The 22,187-nt window shown below is 58.7% G+C and overlaps 12 protein-coding genes across 12 annotated transcripts; 7 read left to right on the top strand and 5 right to left on the bottom strand.

Annotated features, from left to right (window-relative positions):
* Positions 1 to 759, bottom strand: JDV02_000451 (uncharacterized protein; the record flags this gene model as incomplete). The annotated part of the gene is made up of 2 exons (XM_047981258.1): positions 1 to 689; positions 744 to 759. 2 exons carry the CDS (start codon positions 757 to 759, stop codon positions 1 to 3), a joined length of 705 nt encoding a protein of 234 aa, XP_047837216.1.
* Positions 760 to 1,834: 1,075 nt separating this feature from the next.
* JDV02_000450 (uncharacterized protein) lies at positions 1,835 to 2,954 on the bottom strand. The gene has a single exon (XM_047981257.1). The coding sequence runs from the start codon at positions 2,792 to 2,794 to the stop codon at positions 1,961 to 1,963; it is 834 nt and encodes a 277-aa protein (XP_047837215.1). The 5' UTR covers positions 2,795 to 2,954; the 3' UTR covers positions 1,835 to 1,960.
* A 2,154-nt stretch (positions 2,955 to 5,108) lies between these two features.
* On the top strand, positions 5,109 to 5,637 carry JDV02_000449 (uncharacterized protein; the record flags this gene model as incomplete). The annotated part of the gene is made up of 1 exon (XM_047981256.1): positions 5,109 to 5,637. One exon carries the CDS (start codon positions 5,109 to 5,111, stop codon positions 5,427 to 5,429), a length of 321 nt encoding a protein of 106 aa, XP_047837214.1. The 3' UTR covers positions 5,430 to 5,637.
* Positions 5,638 to 7,101: 1,464 nt separating this feature from the next.
* JDV02_000448 (uncharacterized protein) lies at positions 7,102 to 8,220 on the top strand (the record flags this gene model as incomplete). Its single annotated transcript, XM_047981255.1, has 4 exons — positions 7,102 to 7,683; positions 7,761 to 7,858; positions 7,924 to 8,136; positions 8,202 to 8,220. The coding sequence occupies 4 exons, from the start codon at positions 7,102 to 7,104 to the stop codon at positions 8,218 to 8,220; spliced, it is 912 nt and encodes a 303-aa protein (XP_047837213.1).
* A 225-nt stretch (positions 8,221 to 8,445) lies between these two features.
* JDV02_000447 (Ribonuclease P) lies at positions 8,446 to 9,853 on the bottom strand. The gene is made up of 2 exons (XM_047981254.1): positions 9,468 to 9,853; positions 8,446 to 9,370 (listed from the first exon to the last, which is right to left on the bottom strand). Exons 1-2 carry the CDS (start codon positions 9,562 to 9,564, stop codon positions 8,847 to 8,849), a joined length of 621 nt encoding a protein of 206 aa, XP_047837212.1. The 5' UTR covers positions 9,565 to 9,853; the 3' UTR covers positions 8,446 to 8,846.
* A 142-nt stretch (positions 9,854 to 9,995) lies between these two features.
* JDV02_000446 (uncharacterized protein) lies at positions 9,996 to 11,943 on the top strand. The gene is made up of 2 exons (XM_047981253.1): positions 9,996 to 10,720; positions 10,881 to 11,943. The coding sequence occupies exons 1-2, from the start codon at positions 10,469 to 10,471 to the stop codon at positions 11,739 to 11,741; spliced, it is 1,113 nt and encodes a 370-aa protein (XP_047837211.1). The 5' UTR covers positions 9,996 to 10,468; the 3' UTR covers positions 11,742 to 11,943.
* JDV02_000445 (uncharacterized protein) lies at positions 11,893 to 14,066 on the bottom strand. Its single transcript, XM_047981252.1, has 2 exons — positions 12,746 to 14,066; positions 11,893 to 12,686 (listed from the first exon to the last, which is right to left on the bottom strand). Exons 1-2 carry the CDS (start codon positions 13,326 to 13,328, stop codon positions 12,202 to 12,204), a joined length of 1,068 nt encoding a protein of 355 aa, XP_047837210.1. The 5' UTR covers positions 13,329 to 14,066; the 3' UTR covers positions 11,893 to 12,201.
* A 321-nt stretch (positions 14,067 to 14,387) lies between these two features.
* ATP18 (atp18 subunit J of the mitochondrial F1F0 ATP synthase) lies at positions 14,388 to 15,487 on the top strand. Its single transcript, XM_047981251.1, has 4 exons — positions 14,388 to 14,558; positions 14,646 to 14,675; positions 14,802 to 14,852; positions 14,919 to 15,487. The coding sequence occupies exons 1-4, from the start codon at positions 14,510 to 14,512 to the stop codon at positions 14,981 to 14,983; spliced, it is 195 nt and encodes a 64-aa protein (XP_047837209.1). The 5' UTR covers positions 14,388 to 14,509; the 3' UTR covers positions 14,984 to 15,487.
* Positions 15,488 to 15,525: 38 nt separating this feature from the next.
* Positions 15,526 to 16,879, top strand: FSH3 (Dihydrofolate reductase). Its single transcript, XM_047981250.1, has 2 exons — positions 15,526 to 15,866; positions 16,043 to 16,879. Exons 1-2 carry the CDS (start codon positions 15,668 to 15,670, stop codon positions 16,780 to 16,782), a joined length of 939 nt encoding a protein of 312 aa, XP_047837208.1. The 5' UTR covers positions 15,526 to 15,667; the 3' UTR covers positions 16,783 to 16,879.
* RPN5 (proteasome regulatory particle subunit) lies at positions 16,811 to 18,778 on the bottom strand. The gene is made up of 4 exons (XM_047981249.1): positions 18,479 to 18,778; positions 18,372 to 18,428; positions 17,593 to 18,312; positions 16,811 to 17,540 (listed from the first exon to the last, which is right to left on the bottom strand). The coding sequence occupies exons 1-4, from the start codon at positions 18,563 to 18,565 to the stop codon at positions 16,953 to 16,955; spliced, it is 1,452 nt and encodes a 483-aa protein (XP_047837207.1). The 5' UTR covers positions 18,566 to 18,778; the 3' UTR covers positions 16,811 to 16,952.
* A 1,122-nt stretch (positions 18,779 to 19,900) lies between these two features.
* Positions 19,901 to 20,733, top strand: JDV02_000441 (uncharacterized protein; the record flags this gene model as incomplete). The annotated part of the gene is made up of 3 exons (XM_047981248.1): positions 19,901 to 20,309; positions 20,364 to 20,416; positions 20,470 to 20,733. 3 exons carry the CDS (start codon positions 19,901 to 19,903, stop codon positions 20,731 to 20,733), a joined length of 726 nt encoding a protein of 241 aa, XP_047837206.1.
* A 739-nt stretch (positions 20,734 to 21,472) lies between these two features.
* On the top strand, positions 21,473 to 22,185 carry JDV02_000440 (uncharacterized protein; the record flags this gene model as incomplete). Its single annotated transcript, XM_047981247.1, has 2 exons — positions 21,473 to 21,677; positions 21,752 to 22,185. The coding sequence occupies 2 exons, from the start codon at positions 21,473 to 21,475 to the stop codon at positions 22,183 to 22,185; spliced, it is 639 nt and encodes a 212-aa protein (XP_047837205.1).
* Positions 22,186 to 22,187: the final 2 nt, after the last annotated feature.

Below are 22,187 nucleotides of genomic sequence, written 5' to 3'. Positions count from 1 at the left end.
CTAAAGCGCGTAATTCTTATTAGCCAGAAGATCTAACAGGCCGTCCAGTCTAAGTAAAGCTGCCGCCAGAACCAGTACATGTAGCCAGTTGTGACTCTGACCCAAAACATCAAACGTTCCAGGAAACCAGCGCTCCGGCACCCTCACGGCGTACATGAGTCCGCCCAGAAAAACAAGGAGTATCATGCCCAAGAACGAGGACAATTCCATTTTCTCATCCAGCTCTTCTAGTTCCATCTCAAGAAGGACGTGGACGAACGGTATGGCCATGGACAAGCCGAGCAAGGAGTATGTCAGGGCTCTCGCGGAGCGGAACCGCGGCGTCCGGAACATGGGCTGCAGCGTGAACCACCCGCAGACTGCCGCGGAAACCGACAAGACGAGGATATAGGTGGCCTTCAGCGTGTCTCGAGACGCGAAGACGAAATGACAGGCCGAGGTGCTGGCCCCCCAGAAGATGACAACGATGCCGAGGTGGTCGAGCTGGTTACCTAGGCGATTGATGCCCGGGCTGTGGTCGGATAGGCAATGGTAGGATGCCGACATGAGGAAACATGCCACACAGCTCAAGAAGAAGAGAGCAACGGCGATTGCGTCGGTCGCGTGTACTGTGAGTGCTCTCCCGTGCATGAAGTTGAACAGCTTGACGAGAATGTACAAGGCCCCGAGAAGGTGCGACCAAATGTTGGCTGAGATTGATGTTAGCACTCGTCCATCATGAACAGACTGGTGGGGTGACGCACCGGTCTCATTGTGCATGTCTATGGCACTCCATAAGGATGTGATGTACGAGTAAGATGCTTGTCTTCATTCATCGATTAGCTTCAGCATTGTTTAATAGCGAACTTAAGCCGTACCTATATCCCGTAAGGATAAAATCGTTATCCCTAAGATGATGTAAATGAGTAAGATGCTGGGGAGTCGGTACTACTGTTGAATCTTTATCATACCTTTGCCACGGCGCTATATAATACGGTCAGCGGGGAATCCCTCGCCATGTATATACATGTAATAACTCACCAACTTGCTCCCAAGTCAACCCTCGGCGATTAGCAACATGTTCTTGTTTAATGCTCGCACCGCGCCGTGTAGAGGCACTTCTTTCCATGGCGACCGTAGGTTTTTCACCAGTTCATGCCTCGGTATGCATTTAGCTGAAGGCGAAGACCAGCCAGTTGGAATGGAAAAGAAGCAAGATATAGCCTTTTCAATGCCATCAAATCTCAAGCAGGTTGAAAACCCCGAAACCGCCTTGTAAAGTAGACGCTCGGAATTACGCCAAAATTGCCGACGGCTATTGCAAGCTATAGCTGACGTACACTAGACGTTGCACAGACACTTGTCCTGCGAAACTGTAATCACATGTAAATTAACATGATGGCTTGTGAAGCCGCACTTCAGTCACTACCCCCCACTTTCCCGTCGTCATGACCCATGAGAGTTTGGGGATTGTCTCGGGCTAAACCCACCTCCACGGCTCGTGCTCGGATGATCTAATACCGGCTTTCGAGGGCTCTGTACATCACGAGCGCTTTGAGGACACGTATGTCCATCAGCTCCAGACTCACTTACGTGCCGAAAAGGGGGGGCTATGCTCGGCGAGGTGACTGGCGCTGTGGTAGTCATTCCTTTCACGTAGTCTGGCACTCGGCTCTGAGAAGTAAAGCGGTTGAGGAGAGAGGTGGTGTTCGCAACGCCAATGAGGTGGATACTAGATAGATCTGCAAGACAACGATGCTATATACGACGCAACTGGCTATATACATGGGTTGCCAATACCAAAGACAAAAGGATAAGACTGTTACAAAGGAAAAAGGGAAAACGGGGGGGGGGGAGAGGAAAAACGTCAACGACCGCTCGGTCAGTCGCGCAATCGGGTACCTGTTGCGGTCGACCAACAGCCCAGGCTCCGCATCGATGCGTTCTATCGCCACTCTGTTCTTCTGAGGGTCGCTTAAGTTTATGAGTTACATTTTTCCCAACACTTGTCTTTTTTCTCCGCACAATAATCCTGCTTCCGGAACATGGCGCAGAGAATCTCACGGTCGGTGCATATAGTCTTACATCCCATCTCGCGCTTCTCTGGCCGCTCTGTTCTTGTGTTGAGGGCCCTCCCGTAGACTGGACGACATTTATCGAGACATCTGATCCGATCTGCGTCACAATGAGACCCGTGGATCATCTTGCACCAGCTGTAGGTCGTTTCGCACTGGTGCACACACAATATTGTCTGGCGCTTCTCTGGCATGGATTTCTTATTGCAGGCCGTGGGCTCCCGGAATGGAAGCTTTTCGAATGGGTTGTACCCAAGGCAGTGGGTGTAGTCGGAGACGCAGGTCTGCATAGGCTTGCTGTCCTTGAAGCACTGCTGGAAGTCGCCGTTGCACTTGGCGGCGCAGGCGTCTGGCGCATCATCGGGGCTGGGGTAGAGAGCCTTCGTGCAGGTCGTGGGCTCCTCGAAAGGGTTCCTGTCGAAGGGATTGTGCCCGAGGCAGGAGGCGTAGCTGGATGAGCATACTTGGATGGCGGTGCCAGCCTTGATGCACTGCTGGAAATCGCCGTTGCACCCGGCGGCGCAGGCGTCCGGCGCAGAGCGGGAGTGATGATGGTTCTGAGTGCCCGCTCCGGACTTCATCCCGTGGTAGACGTTGCCCCTGTTGGGACCGGTCTTTATGTAGCCTTCTCTTTTCTCAGGATGGGTGGTGGTGGCGGTGGTGGTGGCGGCAGGGAGGGCGGTGCTCGCGAAGGCGAGGGTAGCGAGGCCGGCGAAGAAGGCGATGGTGGACGCGTGCATGACGGCGGGTGGCGGCCTGTATGCGCTGGCAGATAGGCGTAGTTGAGATAAGGGGGTTGTCTTCTGCTTCGCGCTCGCCGTCGAACTTGGTTCAAGGTGAACCCAACGTTCTTGTCTGCTCAATGGTAAAGACCAAGTGCTCAATGGTAAAGACCAAGTGTCCTTGTAGAGTCTCACAGGCAGATGTGTTGCAGAGTGTCCGTAGGCAGCAACGAGGAAGCTGAGTAGCAAGCCAACCCACTTACATGTGGGACATGACGCCGCTATTTATGCCAAACAGAAATCCTATGTCACCGTCATAGGCCGATGCGGCTGGCCTAAGGGCCGACGATTCCTCGTCTTGGGGGTGGAGGTCCTGAGCACCGACATCTTGGTCCGAGCAGTATCTTCATTACATAACTACTGTTTCGAGTGGACGCGGCCGGCTTACGAGTTCACGCTCCGGGAGACGAATCCTAGAAGCTCGAGCCCTTCGTGAGACGGGCCGGGCTCTCCTGCGCTTCCCAATGTGCGTGCTGGTTCCAAGAGTATGCATAGCGGCGGAACAGAGAAAGAGGACCAGTGCGCTTGTCGGAACTTGATGAAAGCTGATCGGACTGCGCGAAAGAAGAGTTATGGCACGAGTTGAATGCAAGTGGGCGCTTAGAGATGTTTTGGCGACATGGAGGAAAGCATAGTACTGAGCGTGACTCGTCTATCTACTGTTACTACTGAATATATTTGCTAAAGACTACGAGTTTGAAGGTCAAGTGGTGGGAGCTCGGTGCGCAAGTCAGCTGAGGCTCGCAGGTGAGACGTTGCAGGTTATGGAGAAACTCGGGCGTTGCCCCGAGGGCTCGTGTGAGCCATGTCCTACATACCGACGAGGGTCAAGGGCTCGACAGCCCAATGTATGTTGCGCATAGCACTATCGAAGCGCGATGCCGACAAACAACCATTTCGATCGCGTGGAAATTTACCGACAAGCCGCTCTCATAGGTGAACTACTTGTCCCAACTACGCCCGGCCTCGTCGCTCTATCTTCTCAACCAAGCCTTTGTTGGTCCTGTCAGGGGGACAATTGACAGAGCCCATGCCACCGGGAAAGCCGCGTCGCCTGGCTCGTGACATGATTCCAAACCGTCAAACTCACGTTATCGCCACGACATGTCACCGCGCCTGTTTGGTAAGAACTGGCCTTCGTGGTAGGCTGTGAGCGGCCTCAGCTGTGAGGAAACGCGTGGCATATCGAGTGTATTCACTGGGCACCAGCATCTGATGTTGAGCTCTCCCCCGGGGGGCGGGGGGGCTCGGGACGAGTGGAGGGCAGCGTCGTCTCGTCAGCGAGGGAGCAACAGCTTCTTGCATGACTCGAGTGAAGCACATTGACGCCGTTTTCTGTGAGTCTCCGAGGTCCCATGTCCAGAAAATTCCAGGGCGCAAAGTGTGTAACAGTCGGGTCGGCGAAAACTCAAGATATGGCCTTTGCTGCCCCTTGCGCGTCGACGGTAGGACTGGCTCAGCGGAAGAAGGCTTTGGGGGGGGGCCGGTTGCAGAGATGCAGAATGACAGGTGGGCAAGGCAACAAGCAATGTGAGTTGTGGTGGTGGGTCCCATGGACTTGGTACGCGTACCTACCGTGGAGCGCTGCGGACCGAATCGGCGGGCTCAAGGTTTTTGACATGTCTCGGGCCGCAGTGGTCGAGCGCCGGCAGCTTTATCGAGTCCCTTGGCCGCGGGGTTTGCAGAAAGATGGAGAGGTGGCGAGGCACGCGCGTTTATCTATGTGGATTGCGAGATTCCCATATTGGCTGACCAGGGACTGATGAGCTAAACCCATCATCTCATGCACTCAGATCTGGAAGTGCCCTGAGTGGCTACCCCACCTACTTGGGACAGGCCTCTAGGGCAGGAGCCTTCGGGCACGGGGAGCTAGTTAGTCACCTTCCTGGACAGTATACTTGCTACTGAGGTATCGAAGCAAAGTAGCTGAGAGTGAGTCTGTTAAGGAAAGAGCACTCGGGCATCCGTTCCTTCACACGTCGCCTTCCTCGTCCTCGCAAGTAAAGCCTTATCTCGCCTGTTGCAACAACCAGCGTCGCCGACAAAATCCTCCAATTTTCGCTCATAAATACGACTGCCGATTGAGCGGCTTGCTTCGCATTATCGCCTACAAATACAATGCTGGCCCGGCACGCATGTCGTTGGTCAGCAGCCACGTTGATTACTTCGTACTTCGTACCGACACTGATTACATATCTGCTACCACTACCACTTCGTATGTCTCCAAAAGTTACCGGCCCAGCTCGACCTCCATCCAGGGTCCGATAGCCGTATGCGGTCGCTCAAGAACCCAGCATTTGACAAGTCGGCTGCCATCGAGCATTATTGCCAGATCGACCGCATCCATCCTGGTCGACGCAGCGAAAATAAGCTCGCGCTTGGTTCGCCAGCCTGGACCGTACATGCGTACCTGGTGGGTGTGTCGTGTGTGGGTGTGGGTGTGCTACGACATGCTCCCGTCCTTCGTTACTGGACGCTTCATAGCAGATCCAGACGCCTTGGCTGGCTGACTGACCAGACGCTTATGCAGCACATTGCCGGCGCCCTCCTCCCGTCGCTCGCCCAGCCAGGGCGCCACGCCCTCCCGCGCTGAGCGCCCTTTGTCCATCGGAGATGGTCCTACGAGCACCCGTATCTCTCGTCGAGCCGCAATGATGGCCACGAGTCGCTTTGCCGGCGAAAACAATGACCTTCTCCCAAGACAAAAGGCTCCGCTGTCGGGATGGACGGGGTCGGCGGCCAGCCGAGTGGTTTCGGAGGCCCCGCCGCGGAGTTAAGGCGAGGAGGGCGCTCCACGGCACACACAAAAAGGAAGGGCCCCTCCCCGGGGGGTCCCGCTCGCATTCCAATGGAATCCCGCAAGTCCGTCAGCGCCTCACCTCCGCGGGCAGGCTGCAGGCGGTAACTAGCAGTTGGCATCCTTCAGAACCAGTGATCAGACGAGGACAAAACGACAGGACGCACTTGGCATTTCATGGCCTCAGCACGAGAACATGTCGGAGCGACGACGACAACAACAGGCCAACGTAAGACGACGGTGGAGTGACCGAACTGCCCACCGCTGAGGACATCGGTGATTATTTCCCTTTTATGCCCGCCGCCAATGCTTGCTCAGCGGCATCTTCAGCAACAATAGTGGGTGGTGGACAAGACATTGGCGGCTCGCCAGCCGCCAGTAGCGGCCTGATAATCGCCCCGAAGCGGGCTCCAGCCGCTTCGCCGCCCTCGGTGCCCGACAGACCCGGCGGCCACATCCTCAGGTGCTGCTGCTGGGCATGGGTTTGTATTGGATTGTCCGGCCCATCGCCACAGCGGATGGGTCCCGTCAGCAATTCATGCGGCGCGTCGTCGCTGAAGAGGAGGAGGAAGTGGTGTAGTAGTGCACTGTCAGCGGACACTGAGGGCCGGGCGATTTGAAATCCGGGCCGTCAAACTTGCTGCATGAAGCCAGCCTGCCAAACCCTATCCCGTGCAGTGCTGCGGCCCGCCCGGACTTATTCCAGCCAGGTGCTACCTTGCCAACAGACACGGACCAGAGGTTGTCGGAGATGGCCTGTCCCATGGGTAGCGGTCGAGGCGACGAGTCCGCCCACCGTCCGTGGCGGCCCACGGCACCAGCAGCAGCGTGGAAAGGCCATGGGCAAGGTACCTACACACACCTACGTACTGCCAACAGCGCCGGCGGCGTTATTAGCGAGGCGGCGATTCCACCGTTTATTAAGCTCCCTCGCCGATATCCCCATATTCTTCCGGAGAGCCGAATGGCAAGCTCGAGCTCCCCCAGGCCGGGTATAATACTCCAACCCCGTCCAGCCAGTTGACTGACGCGAGACGTCACTTTGGTTCATTTGCCTGCCTGCCCCTCATCGATCCCGCGCACCACCGGCCCATCCCATCCATCCATCCATCCATCCATCCATCCAACTCGCGTGTCCCGCATTTGCAGTTGCGGCACCACCAGCGCGTGTTAGTCCCAATTCCCTGACGCGGACGTCAACGAAATACCCGGCCCTGCCCACATCTCACCCGATTCTCGAGCTCGTCTCGTCCCACTTGGCTGCAGCGCTCAGCACATCGGCTCCCGAGAGCGCTTCCGACACGACACGACGCCCATCTTTCTGTTTTCCGGCAACCAGTCGTGGGCACGCCGAGATCACACGGCCGCAGTCACATCTCATCATTAGGAGAACCGGGGGAAAAGGAAGAGAGGCCGGGTTGTGCTCTAGGCACCCTCAAAACAAAAGGGGCAGAGCGCACTGCCTAGCATGGCCACCGAGACTGAGACGCTCTCGCTCCCCACGACTACGGCCCCGACCGATGTCACGGCAGCTACCATGGCCTGTCTGCACGTCTCATCACCAGCTCTCCACCAGAGCAGCCACGGACAAACACAGCACAATGCCACTCACGATTCTCATAAGCGCAGGCTCGACGAGGTCGACTCTGTTGACTGGGACACCAACATCACCCCCGGCCTGCGATTCCCCGCCGCCGCCGCTTCCCCCAACAAGGCCCAGTGCACCGGCGTCGGTGGTTCATCATCACCGCGCTCCCTTGCTGCATGCATCACCGACCAACGGCACACCAAAGACGACAACGATGCCGACGACGATGGTGTGTCCGACGGCGGATGCAGCGGCACCTCGGTCGAGGAATCCTGCAAGCGCGCGTTGCATCACTTTCCTAGTCCGTCCATCACTTTTCCAATGCCGACCCTCGAGTTTGACTTCCGCATCGCCGTGGGACTGAACCCCGAGCCGTCGCTGGTCGAGAATCGCGTCAAGAAGGAAATTACCACAATCTCCAGAGGGAGCTGGTCGGGCTCCTTTGGGAACGGTCGGGTAATGGTAGGTCTTTCGCCATACACGACGACAACGATGGCGCCATCGGACCGGCGTGCTGACTGCAAGATTCTTCTCACCAGGCCGGCGGATATGACCTGGGCCAAGCACGAGGATTCCGACCCATTCGCATCGTCGAGGGTGCTTTCGTTCTGCAGACGACCGACGAGCCTCCCGCCGTGTTGGTCTCCCTCATCCCCCCCAGATCCTGTACCCGTTGGATAAAGAAACTGACCTCAAGGACAGTCTGGAAATGCGCACAAGGGGCTCTCTCTCCGGCCCCTGCGACACGCTCGACGCGCTGCTGAGTCCTCGTCAGCCCAAGGACATCGACGCGCGGCAGTACGGTTTCCGCATGTTTGCCACAGTCAAGACTCCGGACAAGCGCTACGCCGAGATCGTCAATTGTGGCCTGTGGGTCGCCAGCGGAGTCTGGCACGGCGAGGAGCTAATAATCGAGTGAGTCGCATCGAGAACCCAAAGTCGTTTCCGACGTCGGCGGTGGCTAACGGTGGCGAGTGCAGCGCGTATCGCGTGACCTGAATCTTTCCAGGCAGCCACTACTCTACGACACCACTCAGCCTCCGCCGCTTTTTCCACTGTAAGCCGACATTGTGTCCGGGTCGATACCACGGAGCGCCTGATGCAGCATCGTTCGTGGGCCTGCATTTTGTCTTCCCTTTTTGCATAGCGGACCCGCCGCTCCGCGCGGCGCGTGAGCAGGGTCCCCGGAGTCTGGTTTAGGATGGGCCTCAGCGATTGCTTGATATTTGACATGTACCAGCTGAGCTGGAAGAACGGCCTTTAGCATGGGAACGGCGCAGGGGCGGCCACGCGGGTTTTTCTCGGTCGTTGCCATGGACAGTTTGTGGCTCCAAATACACGACTTTGTTGGTTCATCTGGCGTGTTTCTGAGGTGCGCAATGCCGTCAAAGGCGTGATGGCGTGGAGGCATCTTGGCGTTGTTCGGTCGGTGGGCCGAAGACTATGCTCGTGCTCCCGATGCGTGTTTCGTAGAGCTGCTCTCGCGTGTGCTTGTTGTGAAAGAATCGCTTAACGACATCGGAAACCTCTCCGACGTTCAGACCTAAAGGGAGGTCCAAATTTGTGACGACACCGCCGCATCGTCCTGCCATGACACAGCCAGTCTGTTGTATGGGGGTTGTGCCTCACTTGAGGCTCACCACGACCTCGAGGCAGCTCACCATCCTGACACGGCTTTCATCTTCCTCTTCCCCGTTTTCAACCACGATGTCGTCGACGGCCCCCACAGTCCCGGTGCGCAGCGCAACAAGACAGTCGCCCTTTTGCTCGAACCAGCCCGCGACACCGAGGACCTTTTCCACGGCGCGCCCCGTGCCCGTGACGGTCACACGCGTCGCGCCGGGATCGGCATCATCGTCTGCCTCCCCGGCGCCGTGGTGGTGGCAAGGCCCCGAGCCCGAAGAAGAAGCGGCGGCGGCGGCGGCGGCGGCGGCGGCGGCGGCGCGGCGCCTGAGGCCCTCGACGCGGGCGTGCAGCGACGCGTTGCGCGGGGCGGCGGCGGTGGCGTTGCGGAGGGAGCGGTCGAGGTGCTTCTGGACGCGCCGGACGGCGGACATGAAGGGCGTGGAGGAGGAGACGTAGACGATGGGCGTCTTGGAGGAGGAGGGCAGCTGGCGCCGCGTGAGGGGCCGTTTCTGGACTTTGGCGCCTGTGCGAGAGAGAGGGTGGAGACCCCGGGACGAAGGTTAGCGACGTGATGTAGGAGGGCATGCGGTGCGGTAAAGTGAAGTTGTGGTCCTTCGCACCTTTGGGGATGGGGGCTAGTTTTTCAAAGTCTCGCGGTGGTGATGTCATCTTGGCAGAGGGGGCTGATGCCTTGCCGGCGTCGTTATCGGGCGCCATTGAATAGGCACGCGTGAGAGGTTGAATGATTTCCCTGTGATGGCGAGACGGGCGGCGCGGTAACGTCGGGGTCGTGGGGGTACTTTCTCAAAGAGCTCCGTGCCTGGGTAACTACGAAGTACTTAGTAGTATATACGGCGGCACAGTCTCAGATTGAATTGATATGTGATGCCGGTAGCGTCAGGTAGTAGTAGCTCATTATCGGGTGCACGCACGCGTGTGGTCGTGAGAGAGGTGCGTCAGAGATGTGAGGATGGTGAGAGGATGATGAGAAAGAAGCAGCCGGGCTGTATGTGAATTTTTGATGCAGCCTCCATGCTCGCAGCTGTCTGGAGTGGAGGTGCTTCTGAGATGCATGCACCCCACCCACACGCAGGCGGCACCAAGCCTACCTTATGCCCCACGCCCCTAGCTCCGTCCGCCAGCGACAGCGGCGACATCGCCTTCAGCCCTCCAATCCCGACGTCACTTGGACCTCGAAACAAAGCCAACCTTGAGCACCACCACGATTGTCGCTATTGACGCGGCGCAACCTCCCGACCACGCTCACTGGCTTCCCGTACTCGTTTCCATGGTCCTCTCCGCGACACGGGTGTAACATCAGCGACGGGCGGACGTGGCAGACACAAGCGCACCACCGTCTGCGTCCATATTCACAGTCTGAATACGTGGATACGCACAGGAGCTTTCCACGGGCTCGCCCGGCGAGAAAAGCGCGAACACGCCCAGCCCTATTTACGGATATACACATACACGCAATCACACGCGCAAATAGAAGGCGGATAACGCTTGAGAGAAGAGGGGAGACGCGCTGGTGGGCAGCAGCGTCACCACCAAACGGCCACGACTCCAGACCCCGACCACGACCGCGGTTACCACCACGACGACGACGACCTAGGGGGCCATGTCCGTCGCCATCTGGCCGCCCGTCCCGCCGGCGGAGCTCCCCGCGCTGGTGGCCGAGACGCGGGCGCGCGAGCTGGCGTGGATCGCGGGCGAGACGCTCGACGCCTGCCGCGAGCTCAAGCACGGCCTCGAGGACTGCTACGCGCTGCTGGCGCCCGTCGACCCGGGGAGCACGCTCGTCATGAGCACGCGGCACAATGAAAAGGTCAAGGGCACGCTGACGCGCGTCGGCACCCGCATCGTCAAGGGGGTGCGTGTTTGTTGCCATGACCCCTTCCCCCCCTCCTATGCTGCCCTTGGCTTGCAACCTTAGGTCGGACCATTCTGGTCATCCTCCTTTGAAGCACATGGGCATGGAGTCAAAACGTCAACGACTCGTGGATATCGGCCAGCTGACCCATCTCGTGTAGACGCTCCATCTGCAGCTCCGCACGCTGCCCGCGCAGACCATCTCCGTCGACCCGTCCTCGCCCATCCACATTCCCGCTCTCGACGAGCTGCACACGCACCTCACCCAGTCCATCGACCTCCTCGGCGTATGCCTCTCCCGCGCCCCGTCCCCTGCATCGCCGTCATCGTCGTCCTCGCCGCCGCCGTCGCCGCCGTCATCCCCGCCCGTTGACGCCCCATACCTGGCATCCACCCTCGCCCTGCTCGCCGACTCCCTCGCCGCCTCCTCCGCACTCCTCAAAGGCCCGCAGCAGCTCGCCGTCCCGTCCGTAACCCACGGTCCCAGCTCTAGTTCCGCGCCGCCGCCGGACACGTCCGCCTGGCTCACCTCGTCGTGCCCGGCGCACCACTTCCTCCCGCCCTGCCCGAGCACGCACCAGCTCAGCGTCCACCTCGGCCTGCAGGAGAGCTGCGTCGTCCTGCACCTCCGTTCCCTCGAGCCTGCCGATGCGCCCGTCCACTTCGGCGTCAAGCTCGGCCTTGCCATCGGCACCGTCCGCCGCCTCGAGCACGACGAGATGGACACCGTCTTCCGCTACCGCCCCGCCGGCGACGGGAGCGCAGAGTCCAAGCACCCCAGCGCCAGGCACTCGCCCGAACCGAGCGCCCACGGGAGCACCGGGAGCGGGAGCGCCGGCGGTGGCGGCGGCGGCAGCGGCGATACTGTTGAGCAGGTCTACGTCCGCGAAAAGGTGCGCATCGAGAGCGCCGACCCGAGCCTCATATCACTCTACTCGAAGCTCGGATATCTGAGCCATATGCTGGGCCAGACGCGGCGAAACCTCGCCGCCGTCATGGGCGTGGACTTGGACGAGGCCTGAAAGCGCATGGCGCGGACCTGCGCTGTCCGTTGTATACCCCGGAGTTTTGGTTGGACATATCAACTTAGGAGCCTTGCCGCGTAGTTCAATGACATGGTCTTGCAACCGGCCGACGCATCTGTACGTCGACAATGCCATGCACTTTGTAAACGGTTTCCATACACTGGGGCAGGTCTCGGTTAGCCGAGGCTTTGTGACATTGGTTATACAAGTGTTCCGCAGGCACTCTCGACAAAGGAAATGGCTATGCTTGTGCCTCTGCGTCAGCGTCCACACATCTGCTGCCCCTTCTCATCGCCTCCCACAGTGCCCAGCAAGCAGTCTCCCCTCGCACGATGCTGCTTCCAAGCTCAACACGGGCCGCTGATTGTGCTCAAAAGAGTACTCCCATTGCGCATGCCGCTGCAAATGCCCCAAGGACTGCAAAGTCGAAAGTCTACTTAGCAAGACCATGCCAGTCTCATGCCACAGGCGACCAGGGCATGGGGATCAGGATTCTCGACTTCATGCTCTGAATAAGAGGCACAGTCTTGTGAACCGTGTCGCTCCACCCCTCGACCGACCAGCTCTTCTCTCGCCGCTCCCGCCTCTCCTCCAAGTTAGCAAACTGCCAGAGGTGGTGGACCGTGTTCAGGTCTCCTATCTGAACGAACCAGGCACCCACTCCCTCCATTACCTCCCGGCGCGCCTTGAGGCCCCTACGCCAGTGCGTCTCCCACTCGAGGAGGTTTCCGGGGTGCAGTGTGTACGATCGCAGCTCAAAGACGCCTCCCAACTGCCGCGGGGGCGTTGTCGGCCAGAAAGAAAACTCTTGCATCAGCGAAATGTTCTTGGACTTGATCATAGTTTTGAGCTTGGCATCGAGTTCGGCGAACTCAGGGTGGTGTGTAATGGAATGCCGCGACTCGTGGTAACCTGCGTATTTCTGGTACTCCCAGATGTGCACTGGCAAAGCCGCCGGGTCAGCAAGCGACTTTCGTCTCACGAATGGAGGGATGACGAACCAAAGGTGTCGCAGTCGCCAATCTCGGTGCGCCAACTTCCGACCAGATGAACCTTATTATCTGGCGCGTTGGCTATCCGCGGATACCACTTGCCGACGAGCTCGACGTACTCGTCCACCTTGTCGGGCTTCACCTCGTGGAAGACGATCGAGTGGACATATTTGCCACGAGCGAGAACCTGACTGAAGCTCGCCTGGATCTGGGCCTCCATCTCGCGACCTTCCTTGGTGCCGTAGATGAGGTTGGAGAGAGGCCCATGCTTGCGGTCAGTCTCCTTTTGTTTGGCTTCGGCGGTTGCTCCTGCGTCATTCTTGGATGAGCCTTGGCCCATCTGGTCGGACGAAGAGTCAGAGGACTTCTGGGCGGCCAACGCACGTGCTCCCCGCTGTCTCTGTGCCTCCACAAGCTTCTCTCGAAACGCGTGCTGCTTGCTGTTGAAGGAGCCGACTGCCGCCGCTGAGGGTTCGATGTCGCCCATGGAGGGCGTCTTGGACCGCCGCAGTGCCGTGGTGGTGAGGGGTCGCGCGCCGATGGGCCGAGCGACGGTCGCGGCGGCATGGCGAGGGATGCTTCGGCACAGCATGTTGCGCGGGGTTGACGGCGAGGATGTAGGAGGAGGAGGAGGAGCAGTCGTACGAGAGAGGCGAGCTCAGTGTCGACGGTGCTGGAGCTCTGGTATGAACAAACGAGACGAGGAATGCCTCGTAGGCGTTTCGAGGACGCGGCCCGAGACGGTAACAAGGAGACCACGTCGGACAGGGTGCAGTAGGTGTCGGAGCGGGCAGCGTTGCAGCAGGCGGGACAGAGAAGCAGCTGCAAACCGCGACGGAAGAGCTAACGTAATTGGCAGAGTCGCGCGGCACAAAGGCGTCGAGCGGGCGCGGGCGCAGGAAAGGCGAGAACAACAGGAGGAGCGGGAAGCTGGTCGCAGTGGTGTGGCCAGTGATGCAGCGACGCAGCAGTGGTCGAGTTGGAGGGCAGCCTCGACGGGCTATTGGTGCTCTGGGGGCAGGTACGTTGCAGCTAGGTCTCTCACCCCGCACGTTTGGGCGATGCAGACGGGGGGGTAAGGCCGACGTGGGAACGGATGGATGACGCGCGCTTGTAATAGGCCGAAGCTGATTGCACAGTGCCTTGTGGCCGGGTGCGTGCGATGCGGTGAATTGGATTGAGTGAGTGGAAGAAAGGAGCAGGCGGCGAGAGGTGAAGAGAGCTGAGCTGAGGGAGCTGGGCGGGCGGAGAGGGAGGAGAGGTGACTGTGAGGGTAGGTAAGGTTGGCTGGGTCAAGAATTGGCAGGTACCCAGTACCGGCTGGGGCGCGGCTCCCCAGGTCTCGCTGATGACAGCGCTGTGGCCTCCACTGTGGTTTGTCTCTGGGGAAGCTGCTGGCGCCGCTGCTCCACAGGCCCATGATGTCACGCCTCGAACTTGCGTCGGTGCCTCGCTGAGCAGAAGAGATCACGTGATTCACCCACCGGTATCCTACTCAGGCCACGCTGATGACACATCGTACCTGGGCATCCAATCTCCCGAGGAAATCCCGGTACGAAGAGCCTGGTCCCGCCGTCGTTGTCGCTTCTGCCTCAGGCTCCCATTCGCTCGCGCTTGCTCGGCTACTGACTGGCTGGCTGGCTCGAGACATCGGGGAGCGAGCTCTGCTTGGTGAAAAAGGCTCGTCTTGAAGACTTCGTCCCAGCAACCTCCACCCCTCCTCGCCACATCAACCCAATTGCGACCCGCGCGACACCCACAAACTCGCCCATCATGTCTTGGCTCGGCGTCGCTCCCTTCAAGAAGTTCCCGGCTCCTTTCTGTGCGTGCAGCCCCGACCGCGCCTCCGCAATTCCGCGACCCCCCGACCCGACCCGACAGCGGCAAGATGGCTGACAAGAGAAAACAGTGAAGCCGATGGCCCCCTTCTTTGCTGCTGGTACGTTGCCCGCCGCCACGATTCCGAGGAGGCGATCTCTCCAATCGACACGAGACAATTGCGCCGATGCCCGACGCCGACCCTGTGTGCGATCTGGTCGAATGGCGGTTAACACGCATTCTGCAGGTCTGATTATCGCCTACGGCGCCAACTCTGCCCAGAACGCCATGATGGCCTGTAAGAAGCGACCCCCCGGCCCAAGACTACGCCCGAGGAGCAGTGATACTAACAAAACTGCGCCAGCCGACGAGTGGAAGAACGACCCTCGCAACCCCAACGCCAAGACTGCCGGCACCGGCGGTCACTAAGGTTCTCGGACTGTGAGGTGGAAGGTGAAGACGGAGCGGCATGGAGTTCATCGGAGAGCGAGCATATTCGGCCGACCCCAAGGATGCCGTCGCCGAAAGGGAAACCGTCTGGGATGATACTGTACCATAGACTCGCATTCGGGGGCTGAATAGACCTTGTTGCAACGCGCAATTCCCGTACCACGATTTGACGGGCCGCCATGCGAAAATGCGTGTGACATGGTCAGATGGCGTTTCTGCTTTGTTGTCGCTGGCTGTGGGTTTGTGCAAGAAGATGTCATGGGGACTTTCCAGCGGCATGTCTGAGCGACCCTTTTACGCACAATCCTTCTTCAAGAATGCCTACAAGACTATGTGACGGATTGCGTATGAATCTTCGAGGCCCATATTTGACGAATCATGAAGGCAGAGGGCCGCTCGCTACCAAGGACCACCGGTTCAATAATAAGATAGCCATGCTGTTGCGGGCGTTGGTTCTATCGGCGGTGGAGCTTCGGCCAGTCAGTCACACTCCGCCGCTGCCGAGTCTGGACGTCCCCGTATACTTGCTGACAATTCAAATCCCTGGAGCGCCCACGCCTTCTCTTCTAATAAGCCAACTACACGCCACATCGCCCAGCGCTGCACTCGACTGTCTGTTTGGTCTTTTCCCTTTATTACCTTGCTGTTTTCTTCTTCAGTTTGATGCGATTTCTTGTACAGGCGGCTCCGACGGCTACTAGATCTCTCCTCGCATTCTCGGTGTCGCCGCGCCGCCGCCCAGGGTTTGCGACGACCGTCCCTCATCACCGTCGCAACATGACTGCTGCGCCTGCAGGCCCGACGCCGCAGCAGGCAAAGGCCAATGGCGACAAGACGGAAATCAAGATTCTGATGCTTCATGGTACGGGGCCCACCACCTCTTGCCGCCGGAACTCTCCTGGACAAGTCTTTCTGTCTTTGGAGAGTGTGTTCATCAAGCTGGGGCGGGCGCTCATCAGCACCGCTCACTTCATTCACACTCTACAATCTTGAGAGAAGACCAGCATCACTGACGCTCACACTCTCACTCATAAACAGGGTACACGCAATCCGGGTCACTCTTCCGCGCCAAGACCCGCGCCCTCGAGAAGCTCCTCGTCAAACTCCTCGCCCCCTCGGCGCTCCTCCCAACCCTCATCTACGCCACGGGCCCCAACCGCCTGCTCCCCAGCGACATCCCCGGCTACCAGCAGCCGCCGTCCGCCGGCTCCGAGGGCGGCACCTTATCCGATGAAGCGCCGCCGCCGCCGCCGGACGCGTGGGCGTGGTGGCGCAAGGACGACGCCACGGGCACGTACCGCTTCTTCGACGAGGGCATGGCCGCCGTCGCCGCCGCGATCCGCGACGCCGGCGGCGTCGATGCTGTCTGCGGCTTCAGCCAGGGCGGTGCTGTGACGGGCGTCGTCGCCGCTGCCCTTGAGACCGGGAGGGAGGCTCCTGACGGGCCCCAGGGGGACTGGGTGCATGCGCTGCGCGAGGCAAACGGTGAGCGCGCCTTACGCTTCGCCGTCTCGTACTCGGGCTTCTATGCCCCCGTGGAGCGGCTCGCGTTCTGCTACGAACCCAAGATCGAGACACCTACGCTGCATTACATTGGCAGCTTGGACACTGTCGTCGATGAGAGCCGGAGTCAGGCGCTCGTTGACCGGTGCGTGGACCCGGTTGTTATTGTGCATCCCGGTGGACATCATGTCCCTGTTTCCAAGGAATGGGCTATGCCGTTCGCTGGCTTCATCAAGCAGCATGCCACGCTTCCCCAACCTAAGCCAGGCTTGTGAAGAAGTCGGAAACAAACCACGATGATTTCACGCAAAGAGTATAGACAGCCAATAGACCTGGACCAAGCGCCGTCATAAATGTTACATGACATCCTCCTCTAGAGGATCCTTTAATCTGTACAACTACAGAAACCCACCGTCATCGCCGTACCGATTTGTCCATCGCCCTTCTATTTTGCGCTTGTAGGCTGGATGCGTGCCATCATCTCCTCCTTGGTGATCAAGTGGTCGATCCTCTCCAGCAGCCCGAGCAGGCTCTTCATATTGTGGCTCCACTCGTTGAGGACGTCATCTGCGTCTCTGGGCTTCGCGAAGCTGACGATACGAGCCGGTCGGTCGATCTTGGCATAGACCGTCTTGGATGTTACAAGTTCGCTGATGTACTTCTCCGTCTCGTCCTCGGCCAGGTCGAGAAGCTCCGTGAGGCGCTTCATCTGGATGCGCGTGTAGTACTTGGCCACCACGCGAACATTGTGCTCGATGACACGTTTTCGCAGATCCTCCCACCGTTGGTGAGCCTTCTCATCAGATGACTGCCCGGCTTGGGCATCAAAAACGTCGGTGCTGCACAGGTGCGGCCCGAACTTCTTGGCAATCTCCGGCCATCGCATCAGCTCCGGCACGGTAAAGAGGCGAAGCAATTCAGCATCGAGGGGAATTTGAGAGTTGCGCGTGTCGCGGTGGATGCGGTGAAGGAGGTCGTGCTGCTCGTTGTCGTACGGCGCCAGAATGGCAAAGTAGATAATACGCTGGAGGACCTGTCGCGAGAGTCAGTAAGGTCGCATGCTGTAGCAGAGAAAGGGCGCGTACCGGGTGGAGCTTTGCGGGATCTTCCTCCACGGCCTCCGTATCAAGCACCTGCCTGTAGTTTTTGCAGGCGTCGAGGTACTTATCGTCGTGCTTTGCAAGCGTGATTTGTTGCTCGTAGTACCGCAGCTTCAAGTCCGTGGTGTCATCCTCTTTCTCCTCGGAAACCTCCTCTCCCCGTGCCTTCTTCTTTTCCTGCTCCTTCTGCTCCTTTTCCAGCTGCTCAGGTGTCTTCTTGGGCTTCCGAGACAGGTATCGTGTGCTGATCTTGCGCGCCAGAATGCCCGCTTGCGTCCAGTCCCCGCTCTCAATGCACAGTGTGACTTGGGCAAGGATGAACTCCGTCTTCTCTCGTCTATCCATGGACCCAAAGGTCTCAACTTGCAGCTCGCAGAGAATCTCAGTGGCAGCCTTGAGGTCACCTTGCTCCTTCTTAATGTCGGAGAGAATCTTGGTCACGCGGGCTCGTTCAACCTCGACAAAGATCTTGCCCTCGGTCACCGTCCGCAAAGTCTCGATCACCGAAAGCTTGGTCTTGAGGTCGGGCGTCTCGTTGAGGAAGCCGACAACCGTCTGGACCATCTTGGTGATGGCTTGCTTCAGCTGGCTGTGCTTCTTGGAGAGGACCAGGGTTTGGTCGTTCATCAAACTCCAGTCTCCGGCGTTCTTGCATAGTGTGACGATGGCGACGAGGACTCGGGATGTGGAAGCGAGGTCTGAGGCCTGTGGCGAGGTTAGTGGAATCGCGTCGGGCTGTTGCACTGGGCGTCTGCCTGTCGTACCTGGCGAGTCTGCTTCTCGAGGGCTACGAGCTTCTCGATCGCTCCTTGGAGGTTCGTCTGGATCTCAGTCAGCGTTGAATCGCTGCCGCGAAAGCGATGATGCTGACCTGAGCCAACTTCTCGGCCTCGGGCAGCTGCTTGTCCACCTCCTTGGAGAAGTCCTTCTCCGGCTTCAGCGCTCCGTCAGACGACATGGTGGCGGTGCGGTCACGGAGCCTGAAAAAAGGAGAAGGGTTTAAGAAACGACGTGATGCAATGAATGGAAGAGATCAGGCGTCAGAAGAGTTCTGCGTGGGGGCCAATGAGCAATGGCGTAGAGCGTGGTGATGCGTGGTCGGGGCGTGGATGTGATGGAGGGCGAGGCTGACGATTGAAGCTCCTGCCTGCATCATGCTGGCTGAGTGAGCTACGCACAGCAAGCTGGAAGATTGTGCATCCGGGAGCCGAGCTAGGTCAGGCACCGTTTCGCTCTGTGGTGGAGTCTAAGTCACGTGGGACGTCCCTCCGTCACAAACGCTCACTTCTGCATCCATCAAGGATCCCCGCCGACATGCCGACATGCCGCCTTGCTGCGCTCGTTCACGGCAAACACCGCCGCCATGGCGTCGGCCACATACCTCTCGCTGATCACCAGCTGCACGGCATCGCTATAGCACCAGTACGCGCTGTAGTGCTTACCCCTTAGCGTCTCACAGACTGGCAAGGGAAGTGTTGGCGAATCCTTGCTGCGTCTCGTCGCGTGACGGCGCCCCTCCTCATCATTGACAATCCGCTGTCGTCGGTTTATGCAGCTACAACGTGGCTTTGCGAAGGAAGTGCCATTTCGGGGCCTCGCCGACTCGCTTGATGCTTGTTCTATGTGACTGCTGTGCTGTCCCAGGGACGGCGACCAGGAGCAACTTGGACGCGGGGCTTATGCTCTTCATACCCTCAAACGGGAGCAATCTGCGCCCGTCACATTTCCAGCTCATGCATGTCGGTGAAACTGTCCTGCTTTCACAGACTCAAGCAGCGGCCGAGGATCACCTGCGGGCACCAGGCCAGTAGTTTGCGCCACCGACCGCCCAGCCTCGATAGGCTCGTTCATGCCTCGTTCCGGCTACGTGCCCACCGTCGTCGCCGATCCGCCACGGCGCTGACGAGCTCGTCCCCTTCCCACTCTCCCAGAAGCATCGCCGGGGTCCCCAGATGCAACCCCGACGCATGGTTCCCATGCAGTGATAGTTGCAGTTGGCGACTTGCCTGCCGGCGCGTGGCTGCAGCCTGTCACTCCGCTTGAGGCAGTGGGGTAGCGACTGACAGCAGGCATCCCAATCCTGACACTTCCAGCGATGTTGCTGAGGTGCTCACGCTGAAGTCCCTGCCTTGCCTTTGACTTCAGTGATAAGAATGGCCCATGTCCGTGGCTTGTATTCGACAGGTTTTGTTGAGTTTGCAACGCAACAACACGTGAGACTTGCCTCTTCTCTTTTCATCGCGTCCGATGCGAGGAAGCCGAACGGGTTATTCCGCATTTAAGCCATCTACTCATGGCATCCATAAAGCGCAAACCTAGAAAGAATCTAGGGCCTTTAAACCTGTCAGACGAACCGTTAGAGACACCAGACACAGTGTCTTGCCTCATTCACTTACGGCTTCTGGATGCCTTTGAGAAGCTTAAGAGCAGGACCGGGCTTAAAGATGGGCTCTGGGATATCTGGGACAATCGCGCATCATCCGCAGACAACTCACTCGACATACTCGTCAAACTGCGCGAGAAGCGATGGGCTGTCTATGTTGCTCGTGCCGTCGATCGATACCAGGCTTGGTGGGAAAGCTTCCGGCCCGTCATGCTGCTGCAGTCGGACATGTTCCCAGGTAGTGCAACGACAGAGAAATACACGCAGTTTTTAAACTCGGAGCCAATTTCGTGGAGAGAGGAAGACCTGCCGCCTTTGGGTACGCTTGTTCCTCACACACATGTGAAAGACGAGACTGACACCACTACATTAGACGTCCTCATGGTATGGCATGCGCACATGTTGAGCCCACGTGTATATCTCGAGGTACGGCTTGCAAATCTGCCGCAGAGAAAGTCTAAGTTGACATTGTCCTCTAGGACTGTTTGCGATATGGACACGGCCCACTATGGGCAGCCGGCATGCCGTGGAAGCTGGTGCGGGCAGCGCTGCAAGAGAAGTCAGACTTCAGCTTCACTGTCGGCGCAGACTGCGTAGAGTCGTGGGAGAAACGCACTGGACGAGATTGGGAAAACGCACTGGACCCGTTGGAAAAGGAGATGCGATGCCCGTCTTGCGGCGCGGAGCTGCGCATACCCTGGACGACATGCGGGTTGCCGCAAGAGTACGATGGCGACAGGTAGGCGTCTAAGTGACAGCCAAGTAGGACGTCAGCTTACCTAGAATAACAGGCGACCGGGGCTATCCGGAGAGGGATATGGTGACGGACAACTAAAGGTGGCGTGCAAAAGATGTCGTGTCGAGATCACGGACGTTACCCTCTGGCACCACGCACTGCAGGAGGATGTCAGGGCCCTCATGACCGATGACATCTCGCTTCCCGGCACAGTTCTGGATCTTGATACGGGGCTACCATTGAGCTCGGAGCCCTCTACTGACCGCTTTTATGTGGCCAGAATGGCTAAGCAAGGTGCGTTTAACGACATTTTCGATATGAAGCAACACAAATCACCAACGGGCCATGTGCCATCTGTGGCCACGACACGGGACAAACTTGAGCAACTACTGGCTACCAAGTTTGTTACAGCCACAAGACAACGATATGCGAAAGCTTGGTCATTTGGGTACCAACAAAGCCGAAGCTTTACATCTATAGACCTTGTGGGGTCTGTGATGCGGCTGGGCGTGTTCCATCAAAAGATGTAGGAGGTGGGTGAGATGAACCTTACCAACCACTAACTTGATCCCCAGCTCACCTTGTGTTATCAAAATTCATAGATCAACTGGGTCAACAGCCCTCATAGTACAGAGATCTTGGAAAAACTCTTGAACAAATACAGTCGCTTCTGGGACCTCGTGGCGGACAACCCAGGGCGCCTTGCGGTGCCTACCCTGGATGTCGACTTGGCCTGGCACACGCACATGCTCGGTCCGAAGGAATATGTTACGGCCAGCGTTCATAGGACGAGCATCCTGCTAGATCATCTGGGTAAGATCGATGAGGACAAGTTGAGCATGGGGTTCGTGTGGACGTGCAAGACATACGCGGAGCGATACGGAGAACCCTACTCCGAGTGTGGGTGCTGGTACTGCGAGAGCGTGCGCGTGATGAATGGCGAGCAGACGAGTAAGTGCACCTCCCAACGTCATGAGTCGCCACCACCTCAACTACTGATCATGTGTCCACGAAAGAGCGTACAGGCCGTTCCGAGCCACCAGCATCAGAAGCGCAGGCGCATGTGTCCGCCCACCCTTCCGTCCGCGCGCTCGAGACCCCGTCACAGCGCGAGCGCACCCGCATCCTGCGCCAAGAGCACCAAACGCGGCTGCTGGAAGCTCATGCGCAGGTCCTTGGAGAGAAGCGCGGCGGTCGTCGGCGCCTTCGTGAAATGCCGGGTGGTGGTGGTGGCGGCGTGACGGCCAGGGGGGCCGACAGGGTCGACGTCTGGGGCCGCGAAGTGCAGGTCGAGGGGCCGGCGGCGAGTGTGCTGGCCGTGACGGCGACGGCGGCCATGTATGCATCACCGTCTGGGGTTGGACACTGGCCAGACGGTGAGACTGCGGGCGCTCTTGGTGACGAGTCGGTCTCAGCAGGAACTGACTCGACAGAGCTGGCGGTATCGCGATGGAAATGATC

This window comes from Purpureocillium takamizusanense, chromosome 1, assembly GCF_022605165.1.
Source record: "Purpureocillium takamizusanense chromosome 1, complete sequence".
NCBI classification, from domain to species: Eukaryota; Fungi; Ascomycota; class Sordariomycetes; order Hypocreales; family Ophiocordycipitaceae; genus Purpureocillium; species Purpureocillium takamizusanense.
This window is presented reverse-complemented; position numbering and strand designations above follow the sequence as displayed.